Raw genomic sequence first — 16,933 nt, 5'->3', positions numbered from 1 at the left:
TGTGCCGCAGCAAGCTGGGAATGTCTCCGAGGGCCCGACCCCGATGTCACAATGCAGGGCCAGCAGTCAGGCAGGGCCGGTAGCCACGGCTTTATTCAGCATTCCACGAGTGTCCGAAGGCTGCTGGAAGAGGAGGAAAACCGCGGGGAAGGCGGGAACGTCAGTCCGGAGCCCTGTGTCCTTCCACTCCTCCAGGGAATGGGGACAGGGGCGGCCCCTCCCTCAGCGTGGCGGCTCAAACAGATATTCCAGGTCCGGCTGCCGGAGCCTCTGCTCCCTGTTCCTGTTTTTGGCGAATTCCCTCAGCATGACCATCACGTCGGTGTCGAATTCCGCCGGCGTCGGCTTCGCTTCTGAGGGGAAAACAGGGAGAACTCAGCTCCGTGCTGTCCCAAAGTGCCATCCCGGTGTCCCAGGGCGTGGCCACACGTACCAGTGGCCCAGTAATAAATGTCCCAGTCGTTACTGGGCTCGTTGATGAGGCGGTCGTAGCGGTTCAGCTGCTCCTCGCTCATGCGCGCCAGGTTTTCCTTGGCAAAGAGGCTGGAGAGGGATGGATTGGGATGGGATGAGCGGGAGATGAAGGAAGAGCTGGGACATGGCAGCCAGCTCGACGTGATCCTGGAAAACACGGACCCCCAGCCTGCTCCCCTTCACCTCAGCGGGTGGGAAAACACCAGCACAGCATTCCCAGAAAAGCTGTGGAATCTCCACCCCTGGAATCCCCTTATCCAGCCTGGATAAGGGCTTGGAGCAACCTGGTCTGGTGGAAGGCGTCCCTGCCCACGGCAGGGGGTGCAGCTGGGTGATCCGTGAGTCCACCCCAAAGCATTCCAGGATTCCATGTGCTGGTTCACATGAGATATTGGGAAGAGATTCTTCCCTGGGAGGGTGCTGAGGCCCTGGAATGCATTTCCCAGAGAAGCCGTGGCTGCCCCATCACTGGAAGCGTTCCAGGCCAGGCTTGGAGCAACCTGGGCTAGTGGATGGTGTCTTTAAGGTCCTTTCCCACCCAAACCATTCCAGAATTCCACGATTCTATGAGTCTAACCTCTCCTTCAATCCCAAAATCCAACTGGCCCTGTGTTCACATGTCCCAGGATTTACGTACATCCTTCCCAAAGGATTTTGGCTCACTGGGCTCTCCCGGCTCATTGGATCCTGAACCAGCAACATCTTGGAGCGATTTACCCCGAGGACTTTCGCACCACCTCAACAAACTCCTCCCTGCTCATGGAAGCACCTGGAACACCCGGAGCCGAGCCCACCTGAGCAGGATGCAGTTTTCCAGCATCCCCCTTTTCCTGCTCTCGTACAGCAGCCGGGCTCTCTTGGTGTCCAGCGGCTCGTCCGGACGCTCCTGCCAGGGGGGCAGCGGGATCTCCAGCACGTCCTTCCCGGAATCCGTGGGGGAATCCCCCCGGTAGCCGCGCTGCGGGACCGGCGGCCGCAGGAGGTGCCGGCGCAGGGAGCAGAGCTGGAGGGAGCAGGGAAAGCACAGCGATGTCGGGCCTGGGAGTGCCAGCAGAGGGACCCCCGAATCCTGCTGGACACGAGTCCCAATCCCACCCCCCCAAACTCTGCTGCCCACATCCCATAAACCCCCCCTTTTCCCCCCAAAATCCCCTTTTGTCTGCTCGGACTCTCCTTCTCCCCTTTTTCTCCACTTTTCCCCCCAATACGCTAATTTTTCCCCCATCCTGCCTTTCCCTCAAACTCACCCCTTTCCCCTCCTTTTCCTTCCCCCTTTCTCCCTTCTTTTTCCCCTTCCCCCTTTTCCCGCCTTTTTTTCCCCTTCCTTTCCCCCCTTTCCCACTTCTTTCCCCTCTCCCCCCTTTCCCTCCCCCTTTTATCCTTTTCCTCCCATTTAACCCTGTTTTTTCCGCTCTCCCTCCTTTCTCTCCCCTTTTATCCCAGTTTCTTTCCTTCTCCCTTCCCTTTCCCCTCCCAGTTTTCCCCCCTTTCCCCCCACCCTGGCCGCCGCCATCTTGGCCGCGCGCCGCTCTGGCCGCGCCCCCTCCCGACTCGATGGTGCGGGGCGGGGCGTGCCGGAAGTGGGCGTGGCCACGCCCGGAAGTGGGCGCGGCGGCGCTGGCGGTGAGCGCGGGCGGCGCGCGCGGGGCCGGGATCGGGGGAGGGGGGGCCCGGGGTGGGGGGGGCGCGACCTATCGCGACATATCGCGACCCGCCGCCCCCTCCCCTCACATCCCCCCTGCCCACAAACCCCCCAGCCCGGGCCCCGCCGCTCCGCAGGGCCGCATAGGGCGGGGACGGGGCGGCGCGGGGGGTGGGGGGGGGGGAGTGGGGGATCCTGGGAGGGGGGAAACAGGGATTTGGAGGGGGGGCAGAAGGATTTCGGGGGACACGGGATTTGGAAGGAAATGGGATTTGGGGGGGGCACAGGGATTTGGGGAGCAGAGGGGATTCAGGGGGACACGGGGATTTGGGGGGGGGACGTGAGATTTGAGAGGCAGAGGGGATTTAGGAGGTAGAAGGGATTTAGGGGGGCACAGGGATTTGGAGGGAGGAAGGGATTTAGGGGGAAGAGACGATTTGGGGGCACACAGGGATTTGGAGGGAAGAGAGGATTTAGGGGGACACAGGGACTGGGGTGAGGAAACGGGATTTGGGGGGCACAGGGATCTGAGGGGACACCCCCAGCGTGTCCCCAAGGCCTCACTGTCCCCCTGCCCCGTCCCCGTCCCCCCTTCCCAGAGCACCTTCCGTGTCCCGGCTCCGCCCGGTCCCAGCCCGGGCTCCCGCTTTTCCCGCCTCTGGAAATATGTCCGAGGGAGTGGATCTGATTGACATCTACGCCGACGAGGAGTTCACCCAGGTGAGGGGTGGGATGGGGGTGCAGATCTCCCCCCCCGCCCCCCTTTTTTTTTAGGGAAGAGATCCCAGTGTCCTGCACCTCATCCCGGTGGAAGATGCAACTGGTGTGGCTGGGAAAAGGGAAGGATCGTTCCCGATCGTTCCCAAATCTGGGTGGCTGCCACCTGCAGCTGTGATTAAAGGGTTTCCCTGTGGGCTGTGACACGTGGCTGGTCACGGAATGTTTGGGATTTAAGGGTTTAGCTGTGTCCTGGTTGGAAAGATGAGGAATTCCAGCTGGAAGAGGCACTTCCAGGGAATTACACAGTGAGGGGATGCCGAGAGCCAAACCCATGGGATCACCCAGGCTGGGAAGCTGCGCGGGGACTCGCTGTTCCCGTGCCGCTTGTCCCATCCCAGGAATATCTGGGATTCACAGGAGGAAATGATGAAGGAAGGGGGTGTTGGAGGAGCAGATTTTAGGGAGTTCATGGATGTGGGAAAGCAAGTGTGAAGGCAGATGTTGGAAAATTAGAAACTGCCACGGAAAGCCTGCGGAGGGAAGTTGGCAAGAGGAAAAGTCATGGAAACTGGAAGCGAAGCACCCGGAGGAAGGAATCACCATGGAGAAAAGAATTCTTATGAGCTCCTGGAGGGATGAAGAAAAGCTTCTTCTGGATATTGGGTGAGAATATCCCACGGAATTTCCTGGGAAGAGCAAGCGGCCGGAGGATTCTCAAAGCTGGAATGATGATCCAGGCCAGTGTCACTCCCTTTGGGATGTGTGCCAGGAGGAAACCCAGAGTGAGTCCACGGTGGGATCAAAGCAGTGGGGAGGTGCTGTGGTGTCCCTGCAGCACTCCAGGGATGCCAGTGTAATTCCAAATCCCACAATCCCATGTGGTGATTCCCACTAACAGTGCCCGGCCTCGTCCCTGCGCACCTCCGCTCACCATGCATGGATCGGGAGCAGGAGAATCCCTAAAATCTCCCAAGCTGAAGCAGAACTGAGGGATTCCAAGGGATTCCTCCTCTTGCCCCTCCTTCCTATTTTTGCTCTTGACTTTCTGAAACTTCCAGGCGGGAATCTTCCAGCCTTGGGCTGTGTCCAAAGGCTCCTGGTGGAGGTGGGAGCGTGGGAGTCAGATTAACCAAACACTGGAGCTTTTTTTGGGAATGAACACAAAACTACAGCTCCCTCTTCAAATCCTTCTTTTATCAGCTCCGTGGAAAGAGCTGGATACAAAAGTTCAGGGAGAGGGAAAAGGGTTGGATTTTGTGGATTTCCCCATTTCCACGATCCTTGGAAAGCTGTGTGCTGAGCATCCTTCCCTGTCCAGCTCCCAGCGGGATGTTTGCAATTCCCTGACCCTCAGTCTCCAATAGAAATCATTGTCCAAACTGCCTGGAATCCAAAATTTGGGAGCAGAACCTCTGGTTTTTATGGTACAGCAGCTCCCGGGGCATGGATCCTCACCAAGTGACTTTGTGGGATGAAACACGGCACAATCCGGGCGAGGAACTGGGATCCATAAAGAACACAGCACCTGCTGGACACTCCAAATTAAATATAGCCCTGGACAGAGTGGGAATTGGGAGGCAGATCTAGGACACGCTGGAATTCCCAGCTCTGGAGCTTCCTGAGCTTCCTCTGCCGAGGGGAGGGACCCAACATGTGGGAGCTCCTACCTTAAAAAGGGTTTTTTCCCAAAAATGAGCGAGTTTGGGGTGCTGGGCATGGTTTGAGGCGGGTGTGCAATTCCCACGTTGGATTTTTGGGAAGCATGTGTTGCCAAGGAGCGAGAGGCTCATCCCTGGAGGGTATTTGGTTTTCCACTGCTGAATTCCTGCCCTCCAAATTGGGAATTTCTTCCTGGTGGCAACAGCGTCTTGTCCTGTTGTGGGGGATCCAAGTGGGCTGATCCTTGGGATGTGCTGGAGCTCAGTTGGGGGTCAGATGGGATACTGAGAAGAATTTCTTCCCTCTGAGGATGGTGAGGCCCTGGAATGGATTTCCCAGGGAAGCTGTGGCTGCCCCGTCCCTGGAAGTGCTCCAGGCCAGCTTGGACGGGGCTTAGAGCAACCTGGGCTAGTGGAAGGTGTCCCATGGCAGGGGGGTGGGATGGGATGATCCTTAAGGTCCTTATTCCAAACCATTCCATGATTCTGTGAAATCGGAGCCCATCACCCTGGTTTTTGGGATTGCCCAGCCGAGGGGTGGCCGTAATTCCCAGCTGTGCACAGACCCATTTGGGCCTTAAACCTTTGGACTCGACTTGGAAATTCGACTTGGGAATTGGGACATCAGGTTTGGAAACAGCAAAGGAGCCTTCCCGAGCCCTTCCCAAGCCGGGATCTCACGGCGTTTTCCCGGCAGGACCCGGAGTTCAGTAATGCTGACCAGATGGATCTGTACGACGACGTGTTAGCAGCCAGCTCCCAGCCCCAGGAAAAGCGTTCCAGCAGCTCGGAAGCGCCTCCAGAGATCCGTCAGGAGCCGTCTCCCAAGCCCAACAGCAAACCCCCGGCCATCCTGTACACCTACAGCGGGCTCCGGAACAAGAGGGCCGCCGTCTACGTCGGCAGCTTCTCCTGGGTGAGTTCATCTTCTCGGGAAATTTGGGATTCCTGGCGAACCTCGGAGGGGCTGCTGGGCTCTCTAGGGGACTGGCAGGGATTTTGAGGGGGCTGCTCCTCCTCAATCCGTGTTGTCCCGGTGTCCTGAGTTGGATTGTGAGCTGGGCTCAGCTTTGTGATCCTCAGGGAAGAGGGATTTGTATCCCTGAGGAGCTTCTGGGCTGGGGTATCCGCCGGTGCCCCTCCGGAGCCGGCACTTTGGGGTGTGCTCCCGCGTTGCCTTCTGCTCACAGATGCAGGGACAGTTTTGGGAAGGCTCTGTCTTGTCCGGAGAACGTGGCTCTGTTATCCGTTCCCAAGGATGATTTTAAGCTCTCTGGGGGTGACATTCCTCAGGTGGGTGGGGGACACTGGGGACACACAGATGGACACCAGCCTGTTCCCTGTGCCCTCAGTGGACGACTGACCAGCAGCTGATCCAGACCATCCGCTCCGTCGGAGTCTACGACGTGGTGGAGCTGAAGTTCGCGGAGAACCGAGCCAATGGCCAATCCAAGGGGTGAGAGCCCATGGGATTTGGGATGGCGGGAGCCAGGCTCTCACCGCATCATCCGTTGTTTTGTGGAGGGTGAGGGAGCAGCCGGCGCTTTTCCTGCCTGGCACAGGGGATTCATGGAGAGTCCCAAAGAGCATGGAAAAGCGAGGAGGGAGCGTGGAATGGCGGGATGGGATCAGGAGGAGGGTCCTGGGGGGTCTCTGCAGCGGGATCAGGGCTGAATCCCCCTCTCTCCTGCACAGGTACGCGGAGGTGGTGGTTGCCTCCGAGAACTCGGTCCATAAACTCCTGGAGCTGCTTCCCGGGAAGATCCTGAACGGAGACAAGGTGGAGGTGAGGCTGGCGACCCGGCAGAACCTGTCGCAGTTCGAGGCTCAGGCTCGCAAACGTGAGTGCGGCGCCGGCGCGACGCGGGCGGGGGGTTCCACCTCACACACGTCCCAAATCCCCCCCGGATCAGCTGCCAGGCCCAGCCCAGCGAGCCCTCGGGATGGGGGGAGACCCTGCCAGGAGCGTCTGGGGGTTGTTTTTCCCGTTCCTGAGCCGGATTAGCTCCTGACCCGAGTCTTTATGATCCCCTTTTAGGTGCTCCCACACTGCGAAGATCCCTCGTAGCCTCCTCCTCCTCCTCTCCAAACTGAATGGGCTTAAGCTCTTCAGGCTCTCAGCATAGCTAAGACCCTCCATATCTATTAGTAGCTCCTCTCTGGATCTGCTCCAGAATTTTTCCATCCCTGCGGAGGTAAGGTGCCCAACACTGGAGGAATATTCCAGCTGGGGCCTGGCCGTGGGCGTCCCTCAATGGCGATAGGTGGTCCTGGCCTCACTCCGCAGTGATGCGACGGGATCCGCAGGGATTGTCCTGGCAGGAGCGTGTCCGAGGAGGTCTTGGCCAGCTCTGGTCGTTGTAGCTCCCTTGGCATGTTTTGTGCAAGGAAACCCCCCCCGCCCCTTCCCAGCAGAGTTGCTTCGCTCCCTTCCTTTGGCTCCGGTGCCCGAGGGGATCGGCTGCTTGGTGCTTAGGCTGTGTCCCGACCTGCCCTGGAGTTTTGGTGGAGCAGGGAGTGTTCCCTGGGCCGAGTTCCGGCTGCCCCCAGGGCACAGCGGAGTTCCCGTGCAGCCTTTGGCACCGCTGGGAGCTGTGGCTCCTGTCACACCCCTTCTGTCTCATCCTCGAAGCCTCTTTGGATAGAGCAAGGCTTCTTGTCCCTCTTGCAGTGCTGAGTTTTCCTTCCTCCGGCAGCAGCTCCGTTGCTGTCAGCACTTGGGTTCTGTCCCCTCGTGTTCTTCCACGCTTGGGCCTTCCCAAATCCATGTGTGGATCTCAGGCTCTCCGGGTCTTTGGATGCCTTTGGGGATCTCTCACCATTCCTTGCGGCTTTTGGCTCCTGTCCCTGTGACCTGCCTGTCCCCAGGGCGCCGTGCGGGGTCCTGCTGGAGAGCTGGGCCCCTCTTGGAAAAACACATGGAAGCGGAGGCTACGTGTGACCGGCTGGATCTCCCTCTGGGCACCTCCAGCCCTCCGGGGGTGGGAGGAAGAGGAGGAGCAGGAGGTCTCGGAGACCTGGACGCCCTCCAGCTGCACCTCACAGCTCTTTCCCCGTGCCACTTCCAGGTGTGCCGCCGCGGGCCCACTCCCGGGACTCCGTGGACGCGGTGGACGGCCGGGCGACGCCGACGGAGAACGCGCTGCCCCCCGCCCGCATGGAGAAGCCCCCCTCGGTCCTGTCCTTCTTCAGCCGCCCCCCCGCGCTGCCCCTCATGGGGCTGCCCCCCCCTCCCATGCCCCCCCCGCCTCCCCTCTCCTCCGCTTTCGGAGTCCCTCCGCCTCCTCCCGGAATTCCCTACCAGCACCTGCTGCCGCCGCCGCCCCGGCTGCCCCCGCCCCTGGCCGTGCCCCCCCCGGGGGCCGTGCCCCCCGCCCTGCACCTCAATCCCGCCTTCTTCCCGCCACCCACCGCTGCCCTGGGACCCCCTCCGGATACCTACGGCAAGGCCATGGCTCCCTACAACCACAGCAGGTGAGCCAGGCGGGAATGGGGGGTGGGGTGCTCGGGGAGGATCCCGCTGACCCCCCCGTTCCCGCTGTGCCGACAGCCGGGAGCTGGGCCCGCCCATCCCGGCCGTGAGCGAAGGGGAGTTTGAGGAGATCATGAACCGCAACCGCGCCATCTCCAGCAGCGCCATTTCCAAGGCGGTGTCCGGCGCCAGCGCAGGTACTTCCCGCATCCCCCGTGCCCCCCGTCCCGGGATGGATTCCCATTCCTGACCCCCTGCTCCGCTCCCCCAGGGGATTACAGCAACGCCATCGAGACGCTGCTCACGGCCATCGCCGTCATCAAGCAGTCGCGCGTGGCCAGCGACGAGCGGTGCCGCGTCCTCCTCTCCTCCCTCAAGGATTGCCTGCATGGAATCGAGGCCAAATCCTACAGCAGCAGCTCCAGCAGCAGCTCCAGGTATCCCCCTGGATCCAGGGAACGGGATCCTTCCCGCAGGTGAGCGACTAAGAGGTCACCCTTTGGGTTTTGCCTCCTCTTTTCCCAAAGGAAAAGACACCGATCCCGGGAGCGCTCTCCCAGCCGGTCCCGTGAGAGCAGCCGGCGGCACCGGGATCTGCTCCACAGCGACGATCGGCACGAGGATTATTTCCAGGAGCGGAGCCGGGAGCACGAGCGGCATCGGGACAGGGACAGAGACAGGGACCGGCACCACTGAGACAGGTGGGAGGCTCGGGAATCCCCTGGAGGCGTTGAGGGATGAGGGAAGGGCGCTCCGACCACTGCTCTCCTCTCCTCTCTCCTGGCAGGAATTTGGCAGGAAGTGGTTTTTAATGGACTCGTATCTCCTCACCTCGACCAGGACGCCGTGCCCGAGGCCGCTCTGCCCCATCCTGGCCCCTTTCCCGCTACCCCCAGCCCTCTCCGGGCGGGACCCCCGCCCGCACCTCGTGGCCTTGGGAACCCCCTCACTGCTGCTGCTGCTTCCCGGGGCCATCCCGCTCCGCTCCGTGGACACTCGGACCCAAAGAGAAATGGTGCTTTTACTCCATGGAGGGAGGTTTGTGAGCCCTTCCCAGCCCGGGGGGGGGAGACGGAGGGGACGGAGCCCTCCCCGTGCAGCTTGGGGGCTTGGAGATGCACAGCTCCCGATCCCGGGATCAGGAGCCATGTGCCATCCTCTGGATTTCCTGGGGACACTCCTGTCCCCATCGCCCCGGCGGGACACTGTGCCATGCTCCTTCTTTGCCCCCTCACCCTCCAGGAGCTGGGAAAAAGGGGCTGGAGCTGGGCCGGGGGTCACCCTCTCCTCTATCCCGACATTCCCCACAGCAGCATTCCCACCCAAATGGCAGCTCTGGCCTCTCCCGCAGAGCCTTCCTTGTTTTAGAGGAAGCGGAAGAGGCAGGGCAGGCTGTGACCCCCTCGTGTCCCCTCGAGATCCCAAGCAGGAGAGGGAGAGCCCAGGAGGGTCGGGATGAGCCGGGACACACTGGGTGACTTCCAGGGCTGGAATCACCCCCGGGTGGGAAAAACCGAGGCCCTGGAAGTCTTTTTAAGTTGAAATAACCCAAATTCAGGAGAAACCACCCCAATTTTCCCAAGCCCCACGAGGTGGGAGCGCTCGGCGGGAGAGCTCCGGGTTTTTTTTTACTTACCGCCACAGATTTTTAGTTTCCTTCCAAATAGTGGAGGGGGGAAAAAATTCCCCCCCAAATTGCAGAGCAAATCCCTGGAAGCCCCGGCGAGGCGCCGCCCCTCCTGCTCGCAGTGATTAGATTTGTCTTTGGATAGGTTGGAATTGTGTAATAAACTCGGATGACGTTGTCAGTCTTTTATACAGCGCTCCTGTTGCCTTCCTACGGTGGGATTTGGGATAGTGAGGGATAATGGGAGGGATTTGGGGAGGTCTCTGCACCCGTTGTCCCTCACCCTCTTCCTCCTCCGATGGGCTCCTGTGCTTCCCAAAGCGGCTCTGAGGTGCTGGAAGCACCTGAGCGTTCCCAGGGGGACCCACATTCCCGGGCACCAGGTAAAAATAAATATTTATTGGAAAATAGTGAATTTTTCTGGAAGGTCGTAGAAAAAAATAAGGATTCTTCATACCTTGAGCTGGCTCAAGCTCTGAGGAGTGAGGCCAGGTGGAGTGGAGAGTGGGAAAGGTGGGAGGGCTGTGTCCAGGGGGGAGTGAGCGCAGTGGGAAGTGGGAAAAGGGAGGGATGAATCCGTGTGGCAGCAGGTCCCTTCGTGAGGCGGGAAGCAGGAAAAGTGGGAGGGATGTGTCCAGGTGGCAGCAGGTGAAACGGGCAGCGGGAAAAGTGGGATCCTCCCCCTTCCCGGGGCTGGGAAGTGAAGCTGGCAGGGGTGGCGCTTCCCCGTGTCCCCGGGCCGTGTCCTCAGTAGGGATCCGTGCTGTGGAAAAGGACAGAGACAGGGATGTGCGGGTGCCAAACCAACCTGGCAGCTCCCGCGCCGCGTCCCCCAGCTCCCGGGATGTGGCACCTGGAGAAGGAGAGTAGCGCCAGGAAGCCCAGGAGCAGCTCCAGGCCGTAGAAGAGGAGCAGGATGGCGCTCAGGAACGCTTCCAGGCGCAGGGAATACGTCTGGAGCAGCAGGTAGTACACGGCCAGCACGGCCGCCGGCACCGTAAGTGCCAGGCTGAGGGACAGCGGCACCTTCCGCTCGCACAGGTTCCCCTTGGAGCCTGTGGAACACAGGGTGGGATCAGATCACGGAAATCACGGAGGGTTTTGGGTGGGTGGGGGGGGGAAATTAAACACCCCGTTCCCGTGGGCAGGGACACCTTCCACTAGCCCAGGTTGCTCCACGCCCCATCCAACCTGGGCATCCAGGGATGGGTTTCAGGGGTGTCCCAGGACTCTGCACTCCCTGTGGAGCCTCTGGAATTCGGGCGGACTCACCGAAGAAGATGCGCGTGGCCTCAATGCCGAGGTAGAGGAGGAGCAGCACCACGTCCACCACCAAGTTGGAGACGGGATAGGGCAGGAGCAGCACTGCAGGAAAGGCACCGCCCTCAGCACCACATCCCTGCCCATCTCGCCGGGATCGGGAAGAGCTCTGGAGAGAAACACTCACCTTTGTACACGAACACGAACGCTTCCAGGAGGAAATATGTGGCGCAGTACCAGCCGTTGAGGAAGAGCAGGACCTGCAGCGGAGCCGAGGAGCGATGGCGGCCTGAGGGGACACGGGACGGCCGTGAGGGGGAGGCGCACGGGGCGGCCATTGCAGCGCGGTCTCCCGAGCCCTGCAGCGCCTTGGCCACCCCCCAGCCCCTTTCCCAGCGCCGCTCCCAGCCCGGGTTCCTCCCGGTACCCCCCGTGCCCTCCGGAATTCCCCGTTTCCCCCCCAGTCCCGCTCCCACCCCTGGGCGCCATCTTCCATCTCCATGGGAACCGCCGCCGCCGCGCTCGCCCGCACGGGGGCGCTGCGGGCGCGGAGCCGCTCCATCCCCTCCTCGTCTCGCGATGCTTTGGCAGCGCGCGCGCGCGCGCCGCCGCTCTACCCGCACCTCTCTATGGTCGGAGGACTGAGCCGACGCGCCGGTTCGCGTCCCCGTCCCTCCAAACCACGCCCCCTCCGATCCATTGGGATAAGAATCCCACACTGGAAGACGGGAATATCCCCGTTTTGCGGCTGCAAGCGCAGCGCTGAGCTGGGTTACGACATAAGGATGTTGGGAGTGCAGCCATGACAGTGGGTGGGCACAAAAAGCCGGCAGCCTCTGGAAAACACATCCAATTTATTCCTTTGGGGTTTCCAGAAACATTCCAGTCCCAACTGAGGCTGTGGCGCTGAAACGCAGGGATGCCCCACAAGCCTCCCACTGACTCCCAAAATCCCAAGGACTGCTCCCCAGAGGAAGGATGAGCCAGAGCCGACCCTAACAGAGCCTGTAGAGTGCAAAGAGACTCCAGGGGATTCCGGGGATCCATCAGCCACGGAAGTGGGCAAATTCCTTGCGGAGCCAGAGTGAATCCTGGTAGAAGAGGGGGTCTCCCAGATGCACAGCTGTCCGCTTGTAGAAGTAGCAGTAGAGCACGGCCGCTGCAGGGAATTTGGGGATGAGAGAGGGCCCCCCGCACCCCCAAAGGGTGCGGGATCCCACCCCAATCCCGGGAGTCCTTACCCAGCCTCTGGAAAACGAACAGGGTCTGGAGGCCTTCAGTCCAGATGAAGCGGCCGGAGTCGCGCCAGCGCAGGTTCTGAGGGGGTTGGAAAGCCGGGAATAACCCCTGGAGCAGTTTTGGGGAGCCCCCCACCAAGACCCATCACCCCATTCCAAAGGTTCTGAGCAGGATGGAGGGACATCAAGCCAGGAATAACACCTGGAGAAGTTTGGGAAGCTCCCTACCGCAAAGGTTAAGCAGCTCAGGGGATTTAGGCACTGAGCCAGGACCTATTCCGGCTTCAGACTGCAGATCCCTGCAAATCCCTGCAAATCCCCTGCCCGGATGGCGTGGGCAGCACTGGAGCAGCTGCTGTGGCTCCTGACCCCCCAAAACATTCCCCGTGCTCCAGGGCAGCAGGATGGGGGCAACTCCAGGAGGTGTCCTGGGGATGGGAACTGCTCCACTGGGAAGGAGCCAGGAAGGAGTTTATTTGGGAAAGAAAAGGGGGAGAGGCTGCCAGGACAGACCCAGGAGCCTGGACAGCCCTTGGAGCAGTGGGAAGGGAGGGGCCTGCCCCCAGGTACAAGGATTAATCCCAGAAGAATCAGGAGCTGCTAGCACAGGCTTTCCCTGGGGAAGGTGGATTTTCTGATGGGTCACAGCCCTTAGGGAATGAGCTGGGATTTTCTGATGGGTCACAGCCCTTGGGGAATGAGCTGGGATGGGGCTGGGATTGGGCAGGACCCTTCCAGCCTGATGCCAACCACGGGGTCATGGAATGGGACACCTTCTGTGGGGAGACGGTGAGAAAGGACTGCGGGAAGCCGGGGGTCAGGGAAAAATCCCTTTGGAGAATCCAGCTGCTGTGCCCACCCCATCCTACCATAATCCAGATGTGGAAGGAGATGCTGAGCGCCAGGTAGGCTGCGGAGAGCAGGATGGTTCCCTTGAACTTATGGAAGAGGAGGTTGACCAATCCCGCCTGGAAAACGTAGGTGTTGAAGAACATGAGGAAGACGATGATGACATTGAAGACGATGGCAATGTCCTGGATGCTGCCGGGAAAACAGAGGGATTTTAGGATCCTGGATCTCCCAGACCTGCTGCCCCACCTTCCCGGCACTCACATGAAGAGGACGAGCTGCACGGCCGGAGCCGTGCGGAGCAGCTCCGAGAAGGAATTCACGAAGAGGTCGTAGGAGAGCAGCAGGAACTGCAGGAACAGCACCAGGCTGTAGTTGCTGGGCTGGAGCATCCTCCTTCCTGGGGCTCGGAGCCCTCAGCCCCAGCATTCCCAACGGATCATGGCGCTGCGGGGGGGCTCAGCGGGGCCTCTCCCGACACCCCAGACCTGCAGGGAAGGCACAGGGATTGGGATGGATCCCAGGAACCAGGAAAACCCAACGAGCCGTGTGCTCTCTCTCCTGCCCAGTTCGGTCTCTTCCTTCCCCCTCAAATCCACCCCAATCCCTACGTGAGGAAATCCAGGGATGAGGGAGACGTGCAGTCCCAAGGAGCAGTATCCAGGCAGGTTATTCCTGGCCGTTCCCAGCTCCATGGGCAGTTCAGAGCAGGTTTGGGCATGTCCTGCTCGAGGGACGGGGAGAGGAGTGAGGAGACAGACAGGAATTTTTGGACACGGGAGCAGGTACAGTCTCCTCGTGGCACACGTATCCCAGGGGAACAGACCCCCCCTGGAACATCCTGGCTGGAAAGGGACGGAGGGAACAGGGCTGCGCCGGGGGCTGAATTCCGTGAGGGAGAGACACGGAGCTGGACGGGGGGAAATGGGCTAGAAAGGGATGGAAAGTGTCTGGAAATGGGAGGAAGGGGGCTGGATACGGGGAGGGGAAGAACTGAACGGGGCGGGGGGAAGGGCTGGAATTGGGGGGGAAGAGAAGCTGGACATGGGAGCGGGAAACGGATGGACACAAGGCGGGGGAAAGGGCTGGGAACGGGGGGGGAAGACCCGAACGGGGAGGGAAGAGGTGGTCATGGAGAAAAGGGCTGGATACGAAGGAGAAAAGGGCTGGATACGGAGGAGAAAAGGGCTGGATATGGAGGAGAAAAGGGCTGGGTATGGGAAATAAGGGGTCACTCTCTGCCCCCCCAGACTCCGCGTCACTCCCCCCCTTCCCACAGCCACCACTGCAGAGCCCCCGAGCCCCTCTCGCCGCCCTCTCCCCCGTCCCTGACACCCACCCCGCTCCCGGGGCCGCCCCCCCGATACGCCCAAACCCCTCTGGGTGCCGAGGGTCCCGGTCCCGGTGGGTCCCCGCCGCGCCCCCCGCCCCGGGCGCTCACCCGCCACCGCCATCTTGGTCCCCATGGCAACTGCCGCCGGAGCCGGAAGTCAGGGCGGAAGCGGAAGCTGGAGGACCCGCGGGGGCCGCTCTGGCCGCCGCTCCCCTCGGTGGTGGCACATTGGAGCGGGCGGGGAAACCATAGAGATGAGCGGGCAGAGCGGCGCCCGCCAAGATGGCGGCGCCCAATGAGGAGGAGGGGGCGGAGGGGCGCAGGTACGGCCCCGGGGTTGGGGCGGGAGGTGGGGGGCGGCTCCGGGGTCGGGAAAGGCCGAGGGACTTCTTGGTCTGGGGTTTGGGTGGCGTCGGGGCCGGGCGCTGTGTCCCCAGGTCCAGGAGAGCCTCAGGTTTGGGGGAGCTGTGGAGCCATGTGTTGCCAGATTTCGGGGAGCCATGGCACCCAGTGTCCCAGATTTGGGAGATCCATGAGTCTTTGTGTCCCAGATTTCGGGGAACCATAGGGCCCCGTGTCTCCACCCTTTTCCTGTGTCTATGTCCCGCGAGGCAGCTGATTTGAGGGTGTCGGGACATCCCCCGCCCTCGGAGGGGACAGAAATACCCATTTCTGGGGGCACATGCAAATCACATGCAAATCGCATGCAAATGAGTGCGGCCGGGTTCCTGCCAGGGGGACCATGACAGGTGACACCGGGAGCCCCTCGCTGCCATTCCCTGGGCTGCTGTGCCCGGGAATTCGGCTCTGCATGACCTGTCCCACCCCTGCTCTCCTTCCCAGTCCAGGCCACAGCTGGACTCTGGTCATCCCCTCAGGGTTCCCAGTTCCCCTTTCCGTGGTTCCTCCTGGAGATGTCGGAGATCCCCAACAGGCACCTCAGTCATCCCCAGGTGCCACCATCCTGGATCCATCCCTGCCCACCATTCCCAGGCTGGGAAGCAGCTGGGGCACCATCCGTGGCTGGGAAGCAGCTCCATGCCTGTCACCTTTCCCAGACTGGGAAACAGCTGCCTCCCTACACCCTACTGGGGCTCCCAGTTCCCCTTTCCGTGGCTCCTCCCCGGGACTGCATCCGGAGCTTGAGCCGGCTCCTCGCTCGCCCACAGGTGCCACCACCGCTCCGCGGCCATGCTGGACGTGCCCTTCCTGCCCTTCTGCGCCTTCCTGGGAACGCTGGGATTGCTCTGCGTGGCCATGGTGGGCACCTGGTGCCAGCACTGGCGCGGGGGCTTTTCCCTGGACGGCAGCTCCCGGACATTCAACTGGCACCCGGTGCTGATGGTGACGGGATTGGTGGTGCTCTACGGCGCAGGTGAGCTCAGGGAGCGTGGGGATCCCGGCACGGCTCCTTCCTCACCTTTTTTCCCCCCCCACAGCCGCCCTGGTTTACCGCATTCCCAACACCTGGAGCGGCCCCAAGCTTCCCTGGAAGGTGCTGCACGGCAGCTTGGCTTTGGGAGCGTTCATCCTGACCGTGCTGGGGCTGGCGGCCGTGTTCTGCTTCCATAATTCCCAAGGGACGCCCAACATGTACTCGCTGCACAGCTGGATGGGGCTGGGAACTGTCTTGCTCTTCTCCTGCCAGGTGGGAGAGCCTCCCTAGATCCCCCAAACCCTCCGGCATCCCGAGTTTTCCAGCCTCACCTTCTCTTCCTGCAGTGGGCGGCGGGTTTTGGAGCATTCCTGCTTCCCTGGGCTCCTGCCTGGCTCCGGGCACTCTACAAGCCCATCCATGTTTTCTTCGGCTCCACCATCCTCTTGTTGTCCGTGGCTTCCTGTGCGTCAGGAATCAACGAGAAGCTTTTCTTCAGCCTGTGAGAGTCGGGGGGGAGCTCGGGAAGATTCCCCACAGGGAAAGGGGGGCTCGGCATGGGGATTTGGGCTGGATTTGGGAGCGGCCAGCTCGGAGCAAAGGGAACTGAGCGCTTCCTCCCTCAGGTGTGTGGGTCCCTGCACACTTCCCTGCAGGCTTGGGGGGGTTTTGGGTAACGTCCAGAACATTCCCAGCCCTTCTTCCCCGCTCCAGGAAGAACGGGACCACGGCGTACAAGCTCCTGCCGGCTGAGGCTGTGTTTGCCAACACCCTGGGGCTCCTCATCCTCATTTTTGGGGTGCTGGTGGTGGCTGCCCTGGCCAGGCCCAGCTGGAAGCGCCCGGATTCCGACTCCCCGGACTCCCGCCAGGTACGGGATGCGCTGGGTGGATTTGGGAAGCCGGACTGGGAAGCTGCCCCCTCAGCACAGCCCCGAGGGTGGGGAAGGATTGAGGCTCATCCCTGTATCCCACAGCCCCTGCTCTCCAGCGAGCGCTGATCCCAGGGATCTGCCAGCACTCCCAAGCTGCATCCTTGTGCCTCCACGTGCCAGCTCCTGCCTGGATCCCGGGCCATGCCAAACCCCAGTGCTTCCCAGTGCCATCCCTCATTGCTGCAGCTGGAGCTGCCAGAGCCTCGCTGGGACGAAGAGGAGCATCCGTATCACTCCCACTCCAGAGGATCCGGCTCAGGGTGGAGCCACTCAGGGATCTCACGGACATGGAATAAAGCACTGGCTTCCGCAGGGCTCCGGCACTCAAATCCCTGGGGACAAGGGAGGGCC

General features: G+C 61.4%; 5 protein-coding genes across 9 annotated transcripts; 2 read left to right on the top strand and 3 right to left on the bottom strand.

Moving 5' to 3' along the window:
* Positions 1-66: 66 nt before the first annotated feature.
* Positions 67-2,059, bottom strand: SDHAF2 (succinate dehydrogenase complex assembly factor 2). Its single transcript, XM_032112012.1, has 4 exons — positions 1,973-2,059; positions 1,269-1,477; positions 434-543; positions 67-353 (listed from the first exon to the last, which is right to left on the bottom strand). Exons 1-4 carry the CDS (start codon positions 1,985-1,987, stop codon positions 223-225), a joined length of 465 nt encoding a protein of 154 aa, XP_031967903.1. The 5' UTR covers positions 1,988-2,059; the 3' UTR covers positions 67-222.
* TMEM216 (transmembrane protein 216) lies at positions 1,391-11,587 on the bottom strand. 3 transcript variants are annotated; one of them, XR_004240768.1, is made up of 7 exons: positions 11,330-11,587; positions 11,041-11,142; positions 10,866-10,958; positions 10,447-10,648; positions 10,051-10,356; positions 9,603-9,803; positions 1,391-1,477 (listed from the first exon to the last, which is right to left on the bottom strand). XR_004240768.1 is itself a non-coding variant. In XM_032112016.1 (5 exons), exons 1-5 carry the CDS (start codon positions 11,340-11,342, stop codon positions 10,341-10,343), a joined length of 426 nt encoding a protein of 141 aa, XP_031967907.1. In that variant the 5' UTR covers positions 11,343-11,587; the 3' UTR covers positions 9,974-10,340. The 3 variants fall into 3 exon arrangements, 1 of the variants encoding a protein (XP_031967907.1); XR_004240767.1 differs by lacking the exon at positions 1,391-1,477 and having other exon boundaries at positions 8,991-9,803; XM_032112016.1 differs by lacking the exons at positions 1,391-1,477; positions 9,603-9,803 and having other exon boundaries at positions 9,974-10,356.
* CPSF7 (cleavage and polyadenylation specific factor 7) lies at positions 2,026-9,782 on the top strand. Its single transcript, XM_032111892.1, has 10 exons — positions 2,026-2,097; positions 2,716-2,836; positions 5,192-5,410; positions 5,847-5,950; positions 6,190-6,335; positions 7,563-7,968; positions 8,045-8,163; positions 8,238-8,403; positions 8,494-8,667; positions 8,754-9,782. Exons 2-9 carry the CDS (start codon positions 2,783-2,785, stop codon positions 8,660-8,662), a joined length of 1,383 nt encoding a protein of 460 aa, XP_031967783.1. The 5' UTR covers positions 2,026-2,097; positions 2,716-2,782; the 3' UTR covers positions 8,663-8,667; positions 8,754-9,782.
* On the bottom strand, positions 11,055-13,429 carry TMEM138 (transmembrane protein 138). Of its 2 annotated transcripts, XR_004240766.1 has the most exons (5): positions 13,205-13,350; positions 12,961-13,132; positions 12,095-12,170; positions 11,848-12,012; positions 11,055-11,142 (listed from the first exon to the last, which is right to left on the bottom strand). XR_004240766.1 is itself a non-coding variant. In XM_032112008.1 (4 exons), the coding sequence occupies exons 1-4, from the start codon at positions 13,330-13,332 to the stop codon at positions 11,900-11,902; spliced, it is 489 nt and encodes a 162-aa protein (XP_031967899.1). In that variant the 5' UTR covers positions 13,333-13,429; the 3' UTR covers positions 11,688-11,899. The 2 variants fall into 2 exon arrangements, 1 of the variants encoding a protein (XP_031967899.1); XM_032112008.1 differs by lacking the exon at positions 11,055-11,142 and having other exon boundaries at positions 11,688-12,012; positions 13,205-13,429.
* LOC116445376 (cytochrome b ascorbate-dependent protein 3) lies at positions 13,428-16,897 on the top strand. 2 transcript variants are annotated; one of them, XM_032111955.1, is made up of 6 exons: positions 13,428-13,725; positions 15,443-15,648; positions 15,713-15,921; positions 15,996-16,150; positions 16,363-16,519; positions 16,625-16,897. In XM_032111955.1, the coding sequence occupies exons 1-6, from the start codon at positions 13,568-13,570 to the stop codon at positions 16,646-16,648; spliced, it is 909 nt and encodes a 302-aa protein (XP_031967846.1). In that variant the 5' UTR covers positions 13,428-13,567; the 3' UTR covers positions 16,649-16,897. The 2 variants fall into 2 exon arrangements, with proteins under 2 accessions (XP_031967846.1, XP_031967848.1); XM_032111957.1 differs by lacking the exon at positions 13,428-13,725 and adding an exon at positions 14,513-14,596.
* Positions 16,898-16,933: the final 36 nt, after the last annotated feature.

This window comes from Corvus moneduloides, chromosome 6 (genome assembly GCF_009650955.1).
Source record: "Corvus moneduloides isolate bCorMon1 chromosome 6, bCorMon1.pri, whole genome shotgun sequence".
NCBI lineage: Eukaryota > Metazoa > Chordata > Aves > Passeriformes > Corvidae > Corvus > Corvus moneduloides.
This window is presented reverse-complemented; position numbering and strand designations above follow the sequence as displayed.